Raw genomic sequence first — 17,217 nt, 5'->3', positions numbered from 1 at the left:
TAAACTATACTCAAGGTCACTAAACTATTAATGAGTTGACATTTTGGTTACTCTACTTCAAAAAGTTACAAAATGGTCATTGAACTATTCAAAAGTTTTCATTTAAGTCACTAGGCTATTAAAATCGTTGTTGTATGGCCTTCTCTGTCACACCACTTGCACCAATTGAAAACTTTCATTTCCCTTTTCTTCTATAGTTCAATTATTTTCATGAAATAATTTTGAATATCACAAATATGTGAACCAGAATCCAAACAACTTTCTTCTTTCTCTAACATTAACTATTAATCGATTTGGGTCTAAGATATGTTCTTCTAGTCGTCGATGGTATTGATCCACTAGATCGATTCTTGAATTGTAGCTTAGAGCGCTCTAGCTGAACTTTAAAAAAAAAATAACAGCCCGTTAATTTGAATAAAAATGTTTAAATAGTTAAGTTACTTAAATGAAAACTTTCAAATAGTTCAGTGATCATTTTGTAACGTTTTGAAGTTAAGTGACCAAATCATAAATTTACTAATAATTTAGTGACCTTTGATGTAATTTTTTTTAAAAATAAGCTGGCCCACAAAAGTAATGAATGACGTGTCAAAGAACCTACCTTTTATCCATTGTATATCCGAAACTGCCCTTTACTTTTGTAATATCTAAAGTCTGATTCCACGTGTCACAAAATTCACTTATCACGTACATCTCCTTACCACCATAAAAACCGACCAATATTAAAAAAAAAAAAAAGGCAAGACAAAGAACCTTATCCAATACGTTTTGACATGAAAATTTTCCAGTCACAACACATCATCAAGCGTTAGATTCACATCAAGACAAACCAGATCGACGGTTAAAGTCCATCCTTAGACCTTCAAAAAACCAACAAAGAAAGAGAAAGATAAAAGAAGCAACTTTTGCTTAAAAACGCTTCATTTTCATATTCGGTATTTTAATCTCCGTTCGGGAATAAAGCTTAGAGTTTCAATTTTGAATCTGAATTTCTGTTTTTGTTGTTAGAAAAAAAATATAGAAATATTAAGCATGGCTGAAGTTTTGGGGAAGTCAAATCTGTTTACAGCTTGTAACTATAGTCAGAAGAAGCATCAAGAAGGTGGCGTTCCTTTGTTTTCCAGGAGAATCTCTGTGTTTTGTTTGAGAAAGAATAGTTTTCCTTCTTTGAGGTTGGAACCTCAAGCTTTGAGGAGTGGTTTTAATGGTCAAAGAGTGGTTTTTTTAGAGAAAAGAAGTCTAAATGAGAGAAGGTTCTGTCGAGTTCCCATTAAAGCACAGGTTGGTTTAATTAACTTTTTTTAAAAAGAAAAATTTAGAACTCTTTTTCTGGTCCAAAGGTGTGGGTATTTTCTGATTTATTTTATGAACTTTTTTATTTTGAATTTCTCTGTAATTTTAGCTATAGGTAGTTCTTAGTTTAGTTTTCACATGCCAAAGGTCAAATCTTCATATAGAAATTTTACTTCCATTACCAAATAGATTTTTCCTTTTTTGGAAGGGTTATTTAGTATGATTTTTTATGTTTAACAGTCCTTTTTCCCTGTACTTTGATCTGTTGCTGAGGATCAAAACGAAACATTCTAATTGGTTTCTCTCTTTTATTTTCTGGTATTGTTCAACGAAATTAGATGCAAACTGGGCTTATTGGTAAAACTCAAAAGTGGTGGGAGAAGGGGAATCAACCAAATATGAAAGAAGTGACATCTGCACAAGACCTGGTGGACTCACTTTTGAATGCTGGGGATAAACTTGTTATAGTGGATTTCTTCTCTCCTGGTTGTGGTGGCTGCAAGGCTCTTCATCCCAAGGTATAATAATATAGACTTTTGAAGTTTTTTTTATCTATTTTCTTTTGCATAGTTGTGCTAATGGTGAATTTGGATGTTGGGATTTTCCAGATTTGCCAATTGGCAGAGATGAATCCGGATGTGCAGTTCCTTAAGGTGAACTATGAGGAGCATAAATCCATGTGTTATAGCCTTAATGTACATGTGTTGCCTTTCTTTAGGTTCTATAGAGGAGCTCAGGGTCGTCTATGCAGCTTTAGCTGCACCAATGCCACGGTTAGTCTTGTTTCTATCCCTCCCTTGTGATGCAAAATTTATCAGATACGTTTTAGTAATTAGAATGAAATAAACCCACTGGTCCCTTTGGATCATTTGATTTTGATGACCATGGTGCATCTTAGTTATCAGTTGCTTGTGTTATTGATGAGGCTCTGCTAGTTTTGCTCCTTCAATGCAACTGGTTTTGTATCTTAACTGTTTGTCAATTGTTGTTTATGTTTTACCATCATATATGTTCTAACCACAATGATAATCCCACAGATCAAAAAATTCAAAGATGCATTGGCCAAGCACTCACCAGACCGATGCAGCCTTGGGCCGACAAAAGGTCTCGAGGAGAAGGAGCTTTTGGCATTAGCTGCCAACAAAGACCTTTCCTTCAACTACACACCGAAACCAGTTCATCCTGCACCGGAAGAAATTCCGGTGCTGAAAGAAGTTCCATCCGGTTCATCCTTCAAGCTAAAAGAAAGCGAGGAGAAGACCTTGATTGGTGTGGGGAGATGATCGTCAGGGATAGTTTTTGCCAACCCCGTTCCCACTGTACAGTTACTATAGTACTATCTCCATGTTCGGTTTTCATGTTCTAATATATGTTCATGTAAGAAATGAACAACATAGTAGAGGTGAAGCCATTAGGTATCGTCTTCCTTTTGGAGTTGCAGGCTATTGGATTTATTTTTTGGGGATCCCAGCCTGCTTGATTGAAGCATGTTTGAAGAGCAACTAGCTTTATGTGTATGTTATGGTGGTTGTCATTTTTAAGGATAAACCACTTATGTGAAAGTAAAATATATGGTTCATATTGTATGGTTTAAAATATTATAGAAAAGTAAAAGCAGTTTTATAAATTTCATTGCATTTATGTGTTCTTGTTACTTTTTTGGATATGGTTGAAGAAGTGGGCATCCCTGAAAAGGACAACTCAAGGGCAATGCATTTACTCTCTTTGTGTACTCAGGTATCAGATCTTGTACTGAAAAACGAAGCTGTCCTCGGCCACTTATCCTCTGTCATAAACCCAAAAATATCCGGTTGGTTTTGGATGGTATAGAACTCGTGGAAGCTTCAAGAATTGTTTGAAGAATTGCCAAGTCTGTTCGCATCATCTTCAACCGCTGTTTAATAATTTGTAGGAATTTTGTCAAGGCCATAAACATGTCCAGGATCCTATCCTCAAACATTAAATGAAACAGAGATTATAAAAGCTCATTTGCATGGATTAGACTTGTTTTACCCTCTTTTAGAGAGGTAAAAAGTAGTAAATTGATCTTTTCTTTTAAAAAGATCATTATTTTATATTGTTAAAGATTGATGTAGTTGATAGAATAATGACGTCACGTGTATTTTTTTTTAACATACATAAATTAATTTTTAACCGAAACTTTTAATAACAATAATTTACAAAAAAATTTTATTTTTAAATATAAAAATCAAAATACAATTCAAATTCTATTATAAAGGTTACAGTTTACTTTCATTATCATTAAGACAATTACAGCAAAAACCAACAGAAAATTTCAGGGTTTTGATTAGTAATGCAAAGCATCCAACCTGTGTCCCATCCATGTTGTTCCATGATGAACAAATTAATTGCTTGAAAGCAACAAAGTTATGGTTTGAAAGTAATACAAAACTCTTCTCTTACGTTATGTTCACAGGTGTCGAGGGGCAAATCCACAGAAATGTTGTCATGGTGTGCTTGGTTGATTGGGTTGAAAGCAAATCCTAGAGGGATGGCCGACAGCCCTTTTCTTTGTTACTATTTGGGGTAGTAGGAATTGAGTGGAAGTTATTAGGTGTGAGAATAACGGAAGTTGCTTTTTAATTTGAGTGAAAGGTGGAAGGGTGATACGTGTATTCCTTCCTACGCAATACACGGTTTATATGACACTGACACCACTAACTTTTCTGCCTCACTAAGGAAACATTACATCTATAAACCACAATTTTTAAAATCACCAATTAAATTTACTATATATATTTAAAAAACTATTAACAAATAAATTATTTACCCATATCTATGTATTTGATTAATAACATTAATTTAGCAATGAAATGATACAAAAAGTCATACTATGATTATAATAAATTTATTTATTTTATATAATACTTCAAACTATTCATAATTTTACCTTACTCTTAAATAGAAGGATAAACACGTTTTAGTGTATTTGAACTTACATATTCCTATATTGATAACAATATCGATGTTAATTGAACTAAAAACCAATTAACAATTACAATAAATTTATTAAATAAAGAAAAATTTGTCATTTATTCTATAAAATTTACATACTTTTATTTTTGTGACTATATTAATAAATAACTACCCCTGAAATAAATAAATAATCCTTCACTTAAAAATTATTATGGATTCATTCATAAATTATTCTTAGTTTAAGTCTCATCATGTGTGGTTGTTATTCAGATTTATTTTGGTTTAGGTTCGAATATATTTAAGTTTGTAATCTCTTGTGCTTTTTATTGAATTGGTTCTATTCTAGTTGACCAGGAATGTATCATTTATAATTTTTACTATATTTGAACTTATAAACTCCTTAAGTAAATTTTTTTTATTTTTCAATATTTTTCAAAATTTAATTAATTTTAGTAAATATTATTGTTTTTTTTTTAAATTCCACTCCTTAAAGAATGTGATGAATTATAATATAAAATTAAGAGAATCATTTAGGTCTTCAAATAGTAAAAGTACTAAACGTCCTTATACTAGTAGTTAGATTGCATTTTGTCTCATTTACTCAAGAAATGGGTAAAATAGTCATTGTACATTAGATCAAAGAGCAAATTGGTCATATATTTTAAAAATATCATCCAAATGTATTGTTAAAAACTGGGATGGTTATCGGAATAACCATACAATGACATGTAGTGTGTCACGTGTACCTCATGCTGATGTACAACGACCAATTTTAATAGTAGTAATGGATGACATTTTAACCAGAAGGATTAGTTTGCTTTTTTATCTAACGTATAAGGACTAATTTGCCTATTTTTTGAGTAAAGGGGACAAAATTCAATTTGACTCTTAGTACAACGGCTTCCATGCTACTTTTACATCTTTAAATTTAACTAATCGAGCTATAAATAAATTTTCATATATAAGTAGTTTTAAAAATAAGTAGTTTCTCCAAGTCTTCGAACGTTTCTGGTTTGGTTGCTCTAGTCGGGGACATGAATGGCAGGTTTGTAAGGGATTTTACACGTTGTTTCTCCCTACTAATGGAACATTGGCTTGCGGAGGCTATGTCTATCCGTGAGGCCTTCTCTAGGTTCAAAGCTTCAGGCATGGATAACATTGAGGTGGAGTCAAACTGCCTGGAGGTCACTATTGCCTTAAGTTCTCGACAGATTTGCTCCTACGAGTATGGCCTGATTTTACACAATTGTTACCTGTTGTGGCTTTAGTTTCAACATCTGTCCTTGTAGTGGACTTGTCGAAATGCAAATAAGGTGGCTCATAATCTCACTTGAGTGGCCTTATCTTCTGCAGACCGGTCTTACTTCGAGTTTTGTCCTTTTTCTATTATTCATGTTCTTACTATTGATTGATAAATGATAAAACTAACATATTTTAATCTCATTCTTAATGCGTTTTTGGATGATTATTTACGGAAATTGGTGAATTTAATGCTCTTAATCCTTTTAATTCATGTTCTTATACTTAGGTGAGCATTTGGGAGTGAAAAACAAGCTAAAATCAGACAAATAGAGTAGATTTCAGGAGCCACATGAGCTAGACACATGCCCATGTGCCAGCCCTTGTCAATTTCGCCCATTGCTTCACAAACATGCGAAAAAACACAATTTTTAGGCTTTTTGGGCATTTTAAAGTCTAAATACCAAATAGAAAAAGAGATATGGGAGTTATCAGTGAAGATCGAAGAAAACACTCGAAGAACACCATTGGAGCCAACTCTGAAGTGAATTTCCATCAAGATCGAAGATCTCATTTTAATTTCTTCTGAAGTTTTTATGAGTTTCTTTATGTCTTGTGGTTTTTCTGACTTTGAGATGTTTTTATTCAGGATTATGAACTAATTCCCTAGATACCTAGGGAAGATGAAACCTATGATGAATTCTATTATTTGATTTTTGTTTTACATGATAAATACTTTATTCTTGTTCTCAATTATGTGTGCTTATCTCTTGTTTAAATATTTTTGGGATATTAATTCATGTTTAATGTGCTTAATTCAAGAGAGGAAAAATCCCTGTTTAAGAGTAAATCTAACATAATTGAGTAAAGTTGCATGCAATCCTGGAAATCGGATGACATAAATATACTGGATTATAGTGAAATCTAACAAGGGAATCCATAGATCGAGTTAATGTGATGATAGGGGTTTTAATTAGAAAGAGATTTCAATTAGTCAACCTAGAGTCAATTGTTCTTACTCTCGAAAGAGATATTAACATTATTTAGGGATTACTACGAATCAAGACACCAAGTGAATAAATCATTTGATTCAGATTCATAATAATAGATGAAGTCTAAGTGGGTTCTTTCTTGGGTATTGTCTCTCTCATTGATTATCTTTCGATTAATTTCTTATTTCATTCTCTGTTGAGTTCTTAGTAAATTTAGTTTAAAACACATCACTCTAATTTGTCGACTAAATATAGAAAAACAGTAATTACTAATACTTTTAGTCCTCATGGATACGATATCTCTACTCACCATAGCTATACTATCTATCGATAGGTGCACTTGCTTTTGTCGTATTTTTAGTTAGTCACATGAGACACATCAAGTTTTTGGCGCCGTTGTCGGGGACTAAAATATTAGGAACACTTTATTTTTATTAATTTAGTCATTTTTATTTTTATTTTTAGTTTAATTTTTACATTCTAATTTTTTTTCTTTTGTTTGCTTTTAGCAGGTTCTTTTAATTTATGACTAGAAGAAACCCGCTGAGACCATTGCTTTTCGATAGTAAAATTGAAAGTACAACTTGCAAAAATCGTAAAGAAGTAAGCCAAAATCGACAGAATTTAGTAGACGAATAAGAGGGCATTATTATTACTGAAGAGATGGACGATAATCAGAATATTCAGCTACCTCCTGCAGCTCCTGCTCCTGTTCCTCGTACTATGTACGATTATGCCAAGACCACTCTGATTGGGCTGAATCGAGTATTATGAGACCTATCATTGCTGCAAATAATTTCAAACTGAAGCCAAACACAATTCAGATGGTACAACAATATGTTCAGTTCGATAGTTTGTAAGACGAAGACCGAAATACTCATTTGGCTAATTTTTTGAAAATTTACGATACTTTCAAGATTAATGGTGCCATTGACGACGCCATTCGTTTACGGTTGTTCCCATTCTCGTTGAGGAACAAAGCTAAATAGTGGTTAAACTCTTTACCAAAGGTTTCATCACTACATGGGCTCAGATGACCGAGAAATTTCTGCTAAAGTACTTCCCACCGGCTAAAACAACCAAATTGAAGAATGACATCTCTTCCTTTGTTCAGATTGATTTAGAGACTCTATATAATGCATGAGAGAGGTATAAGGAATTATTGAGAAGGTTCCCTCATCATGCATTACCTCTATGGTTATAAGTTCAAACCTTTTACAATAGTTTGAACCCCTCAACTAGGTAACTAATCGATGCAGCAGCCGGTGGAACACTTAACAATAAAACACGCGAAGCAGCTTATGAATTTATTGAAAAGATGGTACCGAATAATTATCAATGACAAGTCATGAGAACAAAGCCGATGAAAGTAACCGGTTTCTTTAATTTAGATGCAGTTACCATGTTATCGAATCAGGTAGAACTATTAAATAAAAAAATGATGGTTTATATCTTTCTACGCAGGTACATCCGGTGATGCAATGCGATACAAATGGAGGTGGAATGACTAATCTAGAATGTTTACCCTACGGTCTTAGCATAAAGAATGAGCAAGTCAATTATATGGGCAATAATTCTAGGCCTCAAAATTAACTCTTATAGTAACAATTATAATGCAAGTTGGAGGAACCATCCCAATTTCTCTTAGGTTAGTCAAGGAAATCAAAGAACACAACCACTTCTAGGCTTCTAGCAACCTGACCAACAAGAGAAAAAGCTGAACTTTGAGGAGATGTTGATCAAGTTTATCTCGGGGTCAGAAACGCATTTTCAAAACATTGAGGTAGCATTAAAAAATTAGCAAGCATCGATTCAAGGGCTCTAGAATAAAATAGGTCATCTTGCTAAACTAATTTTGGAACGACGACAAGGTAGTTTGCCTAGCAATACTAAAACTAACCCAAGGGAGCACCTTCATGCAGTTACTGTTTGAGACGAAGAAGGGTTAGTTGAATCTGAACAAGAATCGATGCAAGAAATTATGGTGAATAATGATAAGGCTGTGGAAGATAGGAAAGAGCAAAAGTCTGTTGTCAATGAATATAAACCTCGAGTGCCATATCCTAATGCATCAAAGAAAGACCACACAAACGAACAATTTGGTAAATTCCTCAAGCTTTTAAAATAATTACATATTAACTTACTATTTGTTGAAGCTCTTTCGCAGATGCCAAATTATGTTAAGTTTTTAAATGAGCTGTTGGCAAACAAAAGGAAGTTAGACGACTCGTCGACTGTGGAGCTCAACGCAATTTGCTTGGTCATTCTTCAAAATAAACTACCCAACAAATTAAAAGATCCAAGGAGTTTTACTATTCCTTACCTAATTGGAAGTTTAAATATTGATAATGTTTTGGCTGATTTAGGGGTTAGTATTAATTTCATGCCCTAGAAAATGTTTAAACAACTAGGTCTTGGGAAATCCAAACAAACTAGGATGCATATTCAACTAGCAGATAGAACCATTGAATATCCTAGGAGTATTATTGAGGATGTACTTGTAAAAATTGATAAATTAATATTCCCTTTGACTTTGTTGTGTTAGACGTGGATGAGGATAGTGACGTATCTTTGATTTTAGGTCACCCTTTTTTAGCAATTGCTAGGACTATTATTGATGTTGGTACGGGTGAGCTTGTACTTTGAGTAGGTGATGAGAAAATTATTCTCCAAGCACGTGATTTTGTGACAGTTTCTAATGATTGAGATGATATTAAAAGTTCTGTTAATGTGAGTAACCATGTGGCTCAACATTCTTTGCAGGAAATCCCTCGTGGAACCATGATGGAGCCATGTTTCAGTCAAGGTGACAGAAACAGAACAACTTATGAAGAACGAATGGTACAACTCGATGAACTAGATGAATGATGTACACATGTTAAGAAGAAATAGGGAAAACACGATGAAGAGCCAAAGCGACGCTGTGAGGAGCACATGAGGATAAACCAATTTAAGGTTAAGGATAAAGTACTACTGGACAAAATGGATCTAGAATTGCCCCTTCGGAGATCGAATCAAACGGATCGAGCACATTTATGGTATTAAACGTCTTTCTATACGGTACAGTCGAGGTAACTCATTCTGAGTTCGGCACGTTTAAAGTAAACAATACTCGACTCAAACCTTATATTGGTAAAATAATTGATAACGAGAGAGAGGAGCTTCGGCTCCGAGAACCACCGTAACCTTGCACAAGGTAAAGCTAAAATTTGACTTTAAATAAGCGCTTCTCAAGAGGCAACCCGAGTGTTTAACTTCTGCTAACTCTTTTAATCTTATTGCATGTTAATTTGAAATTAAACTAAAAGAATTATGTTTTTGACCCACACGGCCTGGACACATAAGCGTGTCCCAGGCTGTGTGCATAAGGAAGCAAACGACAGTGAGTCATACGGCCTGGCGACATAGCCATGTGACACACATGGCCTGGACACACGGGTGCGTTCTTGGCCGTGTAAGTCCTGGGACTTAATTTTTAAAATTTTCGAAGGTTACACGGCCTAAGGTGGTCCACACTGTAATGACCCAAAATTCATGGGCATCGAAAAAGTATAAAATCGGGCCTCCGTCTTAGTAAACTGAGTTTGAAAATAATTATTAGAAATATTTACGAGACTAGTTGTGTGTTTAATTAGGTTTTAGATAGGTGAATTTAGCTTAATTAAGAGTAATTAAGAGTAAAGGGTAAAAGTCTAATTATAGATCAAAAGAAAATAAAATGGACTAAATAGGTAAATAAGCCAATGGCTTAAGATTAGGCGGCAATACATGGAAAAAATCTTAGATTTTTTCTTGATTAATATTATAAAAATGTTATTTAATTAAACCATTATAAATTATATTAATTAAAGTTAAAGATATTATATTAAGAAATAAATTAAATAAAGACAAATGTATGGTGATGATTTAGTGCAAGTGTATTAATAAAATACATATATTTGTAATACTTATAATTAATTATTAAATAGATATTATTAATTTATTTAGTTAAATTATTATTGTAATTATTTTTATTATTATCATATTTTGTAATAAATTAAGAAAAAAATAAATGTAGTGTGTAAAAATTATACATGTGTCATGCATATATTCTTACACTTGTAAAATAAATGTATGATTACTTAAAATTTAAGTATAAAGATATTTATAAATCTCAAGTAATTTAATATAAAATAAATAAATTAAATGGTGCCAATTGTATGGTGATAAAATAATAAATGTGTAAAATATATAAAAACACACTTGTAATAAAATAAAACATTTCCTTATAATTTAAGTAAAAGATATTTGTGAATAAAATATTATTATATGATTATTATAATATATTGTTATTATTATTAACTAATACATAAAAGGAATAAAATAAAAAAATAAAAGAAACAAAAGAAGAAAAGAAACAGAGACCATTCGAAACAGGGGAAGGAAAAAGAAAGAAAGAAAAGAAAAAGGAAAACCTAGGGTTTAAGGATTTAAGCTTTAATTTGGTAAGTCAATCAAGTCCTTTTTTTTAATTTTGATGTTTTAAAAGCCTTAGAATAGAGTTTTGTTGAAATTAAGTTGAGGTTTTGGAAGTTTATAGTTTTTTTAAGCATGGTTCATGTTGAACAAATTGTTAAATTAGGGATTTAATTGAATGAATTTCAAGTTAGAATTGATAAAAGGATTAAATTGTAAAAGAAACAACAAATTTTATGTGTTAGGGACTAAATTGAGGGAAATTCGAAATTAGGAAAATATGCTGAAATTTTAATAGTTACATTTGGGTTTGGATGAAATTTGAATAAAAATAGAGTGTGAATTGAATTAGGAAAGTAAGTGAACTTAGTTAGGATTAAATTGAGAATAAGGAAGAAATTGAATAGAAATTCAATTATTTATCATAATTAGTGCTAAAATTAATGGTATAAATTATTATTATTTTCGTAGCTAGCAAAGAACCAGTTATTTATTATTAAATTTTAAATTTTAATTTATGTGTTTGGTAAAGGAAATGTGAGGTAAGTATTATTATTATTATTATTATTATTAAGATGAGTGAGAATTACATTGAATAGTTGATATGAATTAATATTTGAATTGTTTGTTGATTGAAAGCGGGAAGTGAATTTGAATCGAATTGTGACTGAGATTAAATTGAATGGAAATGTATTGAGTTGTGAAAATGTGTGAGTTTGTGGATTAATTATTGATTGAAAGGTGGAAAAATGATTGACTTGAAAATGTGAGAAATTGTGATTGAATTAGGGTTATATGTGATTTAAATACCATATTAACTAGTCGGGCTGAGTCGGATATAATTGGCATGCCATAGGATTGGAAGAGTTCAGGGATACTTCGACCTCGAGTTAATGAGACACTGGGTGTCACTATATTTCTTTGGATAGATTCGATGAGGTACTGGGTACCAACTTTCTTCGACTTTGCCGATGAGACACTAGGTGTCCACTATTGCTTTGAACTATCCGATGAGGCATTGGGTACCAATTTGGTGTGTTTGGTTGGATCCATGTATCCGCCAAAGTCCGAGTTTTGTTAATAGGGGTAAATAATGAAATGATAATCCTAATGAGTTTGATCAATCGAACTACTAAAATAAGATGAAAAAGTTGAATTGTGAATTGAAATATTATATGAAATTGAGGAATGAACCTAAGGGTCATGATATGTTCAAGTTCAAATTGTGGATATATGATATTAATCGACGAATTGCTATCGTTGAAATATGAAAATTGAGCTTAAACTTGTATGTTTGATGTTTATGTTTTATTCTTATTATTATAATTTGAATTCTGGTAATACCACTGAGTTGAAATACTTAGCGTACGGTTGTTTCCGTGTGCAGGTCGATAAAAGTCAAAGGTTTCAGTTCAGCATCCAGACCAATTCCGACTTCAGCATAACTTTGGTGATGTATATTTTCTTTTGGCAATGTGGCATGTACATAGGATATGAATAAAAGTTATTATGTTTTAATATAAATGGTTAAAAATGTTAGTATTATAAGTTTATGAATTATAATGAAAGAAGTTTATCTATTTTTATTTAATTAGTACATTGTTAAATTTAAATTGATATTATGTTGATTGAGTTTGATTAGAAGGTATTTAGAATAGAAAAAAAATGAGACTGTGACATGAATTGGTTGATTTGATTATATTTGAAAATTATATGGTTTTTAATTGCAGGGGGTTTTATGTAAAAATAAGCATAAGTGCTGCCGAAATTTTTTAAAAAAATGAATGAAGTCAATGAGTAAAATATTATATGAATTTATGATTTTATTTTAATATGTTTGTTATTTATTTAAGAATTATTTGTAAATTATCTGATATGTCCGGTAATGCCTCGTAACCCTGTTCCGATGACGGTTTAGGGTTAGGGGGTGTTACACACACGACCTGGAGATTCGGGTGTGTCCTAGCTCGTATGAGTTCTGGAACTAATTTTTCAAATTTAATTTCAAGTCAGTGAGTTACAGGGGCAAGAGACATGGCTGGGTCACACGGGCGTGTGATACGAGAGTAGGAAAAGCGAAGGTGCAACACACATGGCCTAGACACATGGGCGTGTCTGAGGCCGTGTAAAGACTGGGCTCAATTTTTGAATCGTACACGGGCTAAGAAAGCCCACACGGGTGTGTGGCCCAATACGGGCATCTACATGACTATGTCACCCTTTTAAAAGCCTAATTCCACCTTCATTTTATTTTTTGTCTTCTTCCTACCCCAAAGCCCTCATACCGTCGCTTTACCTCTACCCACGTCAACCCCCATTCTAGCCACTGTCGTCATCGCCCATCCGCACCAAACGCCGTCGCCGTTCCCTTCGTATTTTCTCTTTTTCCCTCCCTTTCCTCTTTCCCTTCCCAGTCGTCCCTAAACAAAACCCCTTCCCTTTTTCCATTCTTTTTTCCCCTCTCTCTTTCCCCCCACGCACACCCTCACCCCTATTCCCATTCGAACCTCCTTGCTTCTCCCTCCCTTCAAAATAGCCTCCACCATCGTCGTCCCTTTCCTCGTCGGCCCACCGTCGCGCATCTCTGCCCATTTTTAGAGAAATTTCCCTAAATTTGGGTTGTTTCTTGAAGTTTTAAATTTGCAAGTTTGACATAAAAAACTATGATTTTTTGTGAGATTTTGAGCCTTTAGTCTTGCTCATTCTATTATTGGTTATGAGTGTGTCAACCTAATTTGTTATTTTAGAACTTGTTTTGACTATGTATGTCGAGACCACACATTTGATTGGATATACTGAGATGATAAAGACACTTAGGTTTTAACCCACTTATCCCATAAAAAGCCTATTTTTGTAATTAACCTTTAGTGAACCCCGTTAAGCCTAACACACTGTTTCTTGGTAACCCATTAATGTTAACCCATAACCCATTTTTTCATTCGTTGTGACTTTTTCCCGTCCCTTTTTGTCAAGATTTGATTTGATTAGTTGCCTAGCTATACTCTTCTATTTGATTTGCTGAATTATTTCTTATTATTCTTGATAAAAAAAAGAACAAAAAAATATTGATTATTAATTAGTTATTGTTGATTGAGCTTGAACAGTTAAATTCATATTTTAAGAAGAAGCTCTTTTTTGTTCTTGAATAGTTCTTGATTGATGCGCTTGTTTTTAATACAATATTTGTTTATTTTTCCTAGTTTGGTAATTTATCAACTCGATCTCGATCATAACCAACTTTTCTGGCCTTTCTCCACACCCTTAACCTAAGCCCCTTGCAACATCTTAAAGACCTTTTGATTAGTATGTCATATCATTTTATGGTGGTGGAGATTTAATTTTCAAGCAAGCTTATGGTAATGACATTTCTTGTTCAACTGTTGAGTGCTTATTCTTGAACCTTAAACACTTTGAGTGATTTGAGTGAATCTTTAGTAAGGATGTCAATTCTTGTAGATTTTGAATTAAAGGCAATTACTTAGATAAGGGGAGATACCTATGTTTTCATGCTTTAAAAATCTCGACTTGGATTGTTTGAATCTTTAGTGCCCTTTTAGTTGAATGGTCAATGCATGATTATTTGCGAGTTATTTCGAAACATTGTTGATAAGAATTATAAGTTGAGAAAGACTAATATTAGTGTGAGTTGAGGATATTTCTTGATGACAAGAAAATGTTTAAGTGTAGGGATATTTGATAAATGATAAAACTAACATATTTTAATATCATTCTTAATGCGTTTTTGGATGATTATTTATGCAAATTGGTGAATTTGATGCCTCTAATCCTTTTAATTCATGTTCTTATACTTAGGTAAGCATTTGGGAGCGAAAAGAGTGAAAATGATCTAAAATTGAGTAAATAGAGTAGATTTCAAGAGTCACACGGGCTGGACACACGCTCATGTGTCAACCCGTGTCAATTTCGCACATTGCTTCCCAAACATGCGGAAAAATGCAATTTTTAAGCTTTTTGGGCATTCTAAAGTCTATAAATACCAAATAAAAGAAAAGATATGAGAGCCATCAGAGAAGATCAAAGAAAACACTCGAAGAACACCATTAGAGCCAACCTTGAAGCGGATTTCCATCAAGATCGAAGACTTCTTTTTAATTTCTTCTAAAGTTTTTATGAGTTTCTTTATTTCTTGTGGTTTTTTTTGACTTTGAGTTGTTTTTATTCAAGATTATGAACTAATTCCCTAGATACTTAGGGAAGATGAAACCTATGATGAATTCTATTATTTGTGTAACACCCCAAACCTGGCCTAGACGTTATGACCGAATCTGGTGATGTTACAATGATGGGTTTTGAAAACAAAGTCATTTTGATAAAACATGGTTGTTCAATAAATCATCCAAATATTATATCCAATACTAAAAGCGTTGTTTAATTAATTCATTTGCCAAAACATGATCTACAGCGGAATTCTTAGACAGCGTTGTATTTTGGAACAGTTCGTGTATTTGAAAACTCTTTTATTTTTGTAAAATCGCGATTTTAGTCAAATGTGGCAGGAAAACTTAAAACTCGTCCAAAACCTAAATAAAAATTCAAACAGTCCAGAAAGTCCAATTGTTACAAAATTCCCAAAAACAATCATTAATTTAAATAAAAACTATAATTTAAATAGTTTTATGAACTCGTGGTCACCGTGAGGCTTCGTCACACCGATCCGCCTAAGTCTTTGGATTACCTGAATAGAAAGACAAACAGATGTGACTTTTCGTAAACTCAGTGTGTAACCCAACAGAATTAGACATGCAATACATACATAAATCTTAAATACAGTCAGATACAGATTCAAACTTGTGTCCATTTCAGATACAAATAACAAGATCAGATAAGCAGTACAGATATGCAAAATCCTACCCTCATCCTCTACACACCATCTCTGACAATCCCAACACACCATGTGGGGTTAAAAACACCCACCCATCCCTACACACCATATAGTATCGATGCGACACATTAAAGATAATATGTAGTCAAATTGTCAGAATATAGGCGAAGTATCGCTGTACAAATCACTCCATCCACATATACAAAACCCACCCCAATCACAGATACAGAAATAATAAATATAGTAATTATCATACATAACATGCTCATAAACAGATATCATGTATATACTTAATTAGAACACATATACTCATCAATATCCTACACAAAGTAGACTATCGGAATAACAAAGCATATAGTTTAGGGTTTGGTTAGCCCTTACCAACCCTACAATAGGCTTACAGTCAATCAGAACAAACCATGTGGCCATAGGGAAAATTTCAGAATTATGTCCCCACATGCCCTTGTGACCCACAAGCCCAGATTGACCTTACCCGTGTGGCCCACACGACTTGGCCTAAGACCCACACGCCCACACTCACACCATCACACGGTCATGTCTCGTACATGGCCAACCACACGGCCAGGCACACGCCCATGTGGCGTTGACAGTATGGTTTTTTAGCGTTTGTTGAAGCTCGATTTTCTATGTTTTGCGGACGGTGCTGTTACGATTTTGATGCAAAAACACTCCTGAGCCACACAACACCTAAAATCGACAAACCAAACTCACTAAATCAGTCTTAATTTATTATTAAACGAAACCACGAAATCGACAATAGTTCAATTCAAGCGTTCATCACTTACCCCAACACCCCGAACGATTTTGACTATGACTTCACAATAGGAGAGCCCCGTTCTACACGATTCCCTACTACCAAAATAGAAAATAAAGTTCCAATAAAAAATTTGGAAAACGAAAACTATAGAAACACAAAAATCCTACTTACCAAACAACCAAGAGAAAATAGAGAAGCAAAATACAGAGATTTGACAACAGATCAAAATAAAATAGAGGGAAGCAGTAAAAGAAAAGAAAAACGAAAGAGCAGAGGGAAAGCAAAACACAATTGACTTTAGTTTTCTTTTCTGGAAAGAGAGAGAAATTTTGAAAAAGAATAAAATAAAAGATATACCACATCCCCTATTTTTCTCCCACTAACCCACTAACCATAGAATTTTAGCTTCACCAAAACTCTAACATGCAACCGAGCAAAAATAATATCCATGCTCACGCCGAGATTCGAACACAGAACCTCTAACATACTAATCCCCTTACCACTCGAACCAACAGGCTCATTCTAATATGGATTAACAAACAGGTTTATACAAGCTCATTCAATAAGGGTAAAACTTGGATCTAAAATAAAAAAAATTTGCCAAAGTGGAACTTGAACCCAAGATCTCACACACACACCTAGAACACTTAACCACTGAAGCAAATATACACTTGTGTCAG

At 33.3% G+C, this 17,217-nt stretch overlaps 1 protein-coding gene and 1 non-coding gene across 2 annotated transcripts; one reads left to right on the top strand and one right to left on the bottom strand.

Moving 5' to 3' along the window:
• The first annotated feature begins 666 nt into the window (after window positions 1-666).
• On the top strand, window positions 667-2,920 carry LOC107961887 (thioredoxin-like 1-1, chloroplastic). The gene is made up of 4 exons (XM_016898050.2): window positions 667-1,281; window positions 1,632-1,811; window positions 1,902-2,066; window positions 2,331-2,920. Exons 1-4 carry the CDS (start codon window positions 1,033-1,035, stop codon window positions 2,574-2,576), a joined length of 840 nt encoding a protein of 279 aa, XP_016753539.1. The 5' UTR covers window positions 667-1,032; the 3' UTR covers window positions 2,577-2,920.
• Window positions 2,921-7,542: 4,622 nt separating this feature from the next.
• Window positions 7,543-7,649, bottom strand: LOC121223903 (small nucleolar RNA R71). The gene has a single exon (XR_005921370.1). It is a non-coding gene; the product is annotated as a small nucleolar RNA R71 (small nucleolar RNA).
• Between the last annotated feature and the right edge of the window lie 9,568 nt (window positions 7,650-17,217).

Source organism: Gossypium hirsutum, chromosome D11 (assembly GCF_007990345.1).
Source record: "Gossypium hirsutum isolate 1008001.06 chromosome D11, Gossypium_hirsutum_v2.1, whole genome shotgun sequence".
NCBI classification, from domain to species: Eukaryota; Viridiplantae; Streptophyta; class Magnoliopsida; order Malvales; family Malvaceae; genus Gossypium; species Gossypium hirsutum.
The sequence above is the reverse complement of the archived record's forward strand: the minus strand, read 5'-3'. Positions and strand labels throughout refer to the sequence as shown.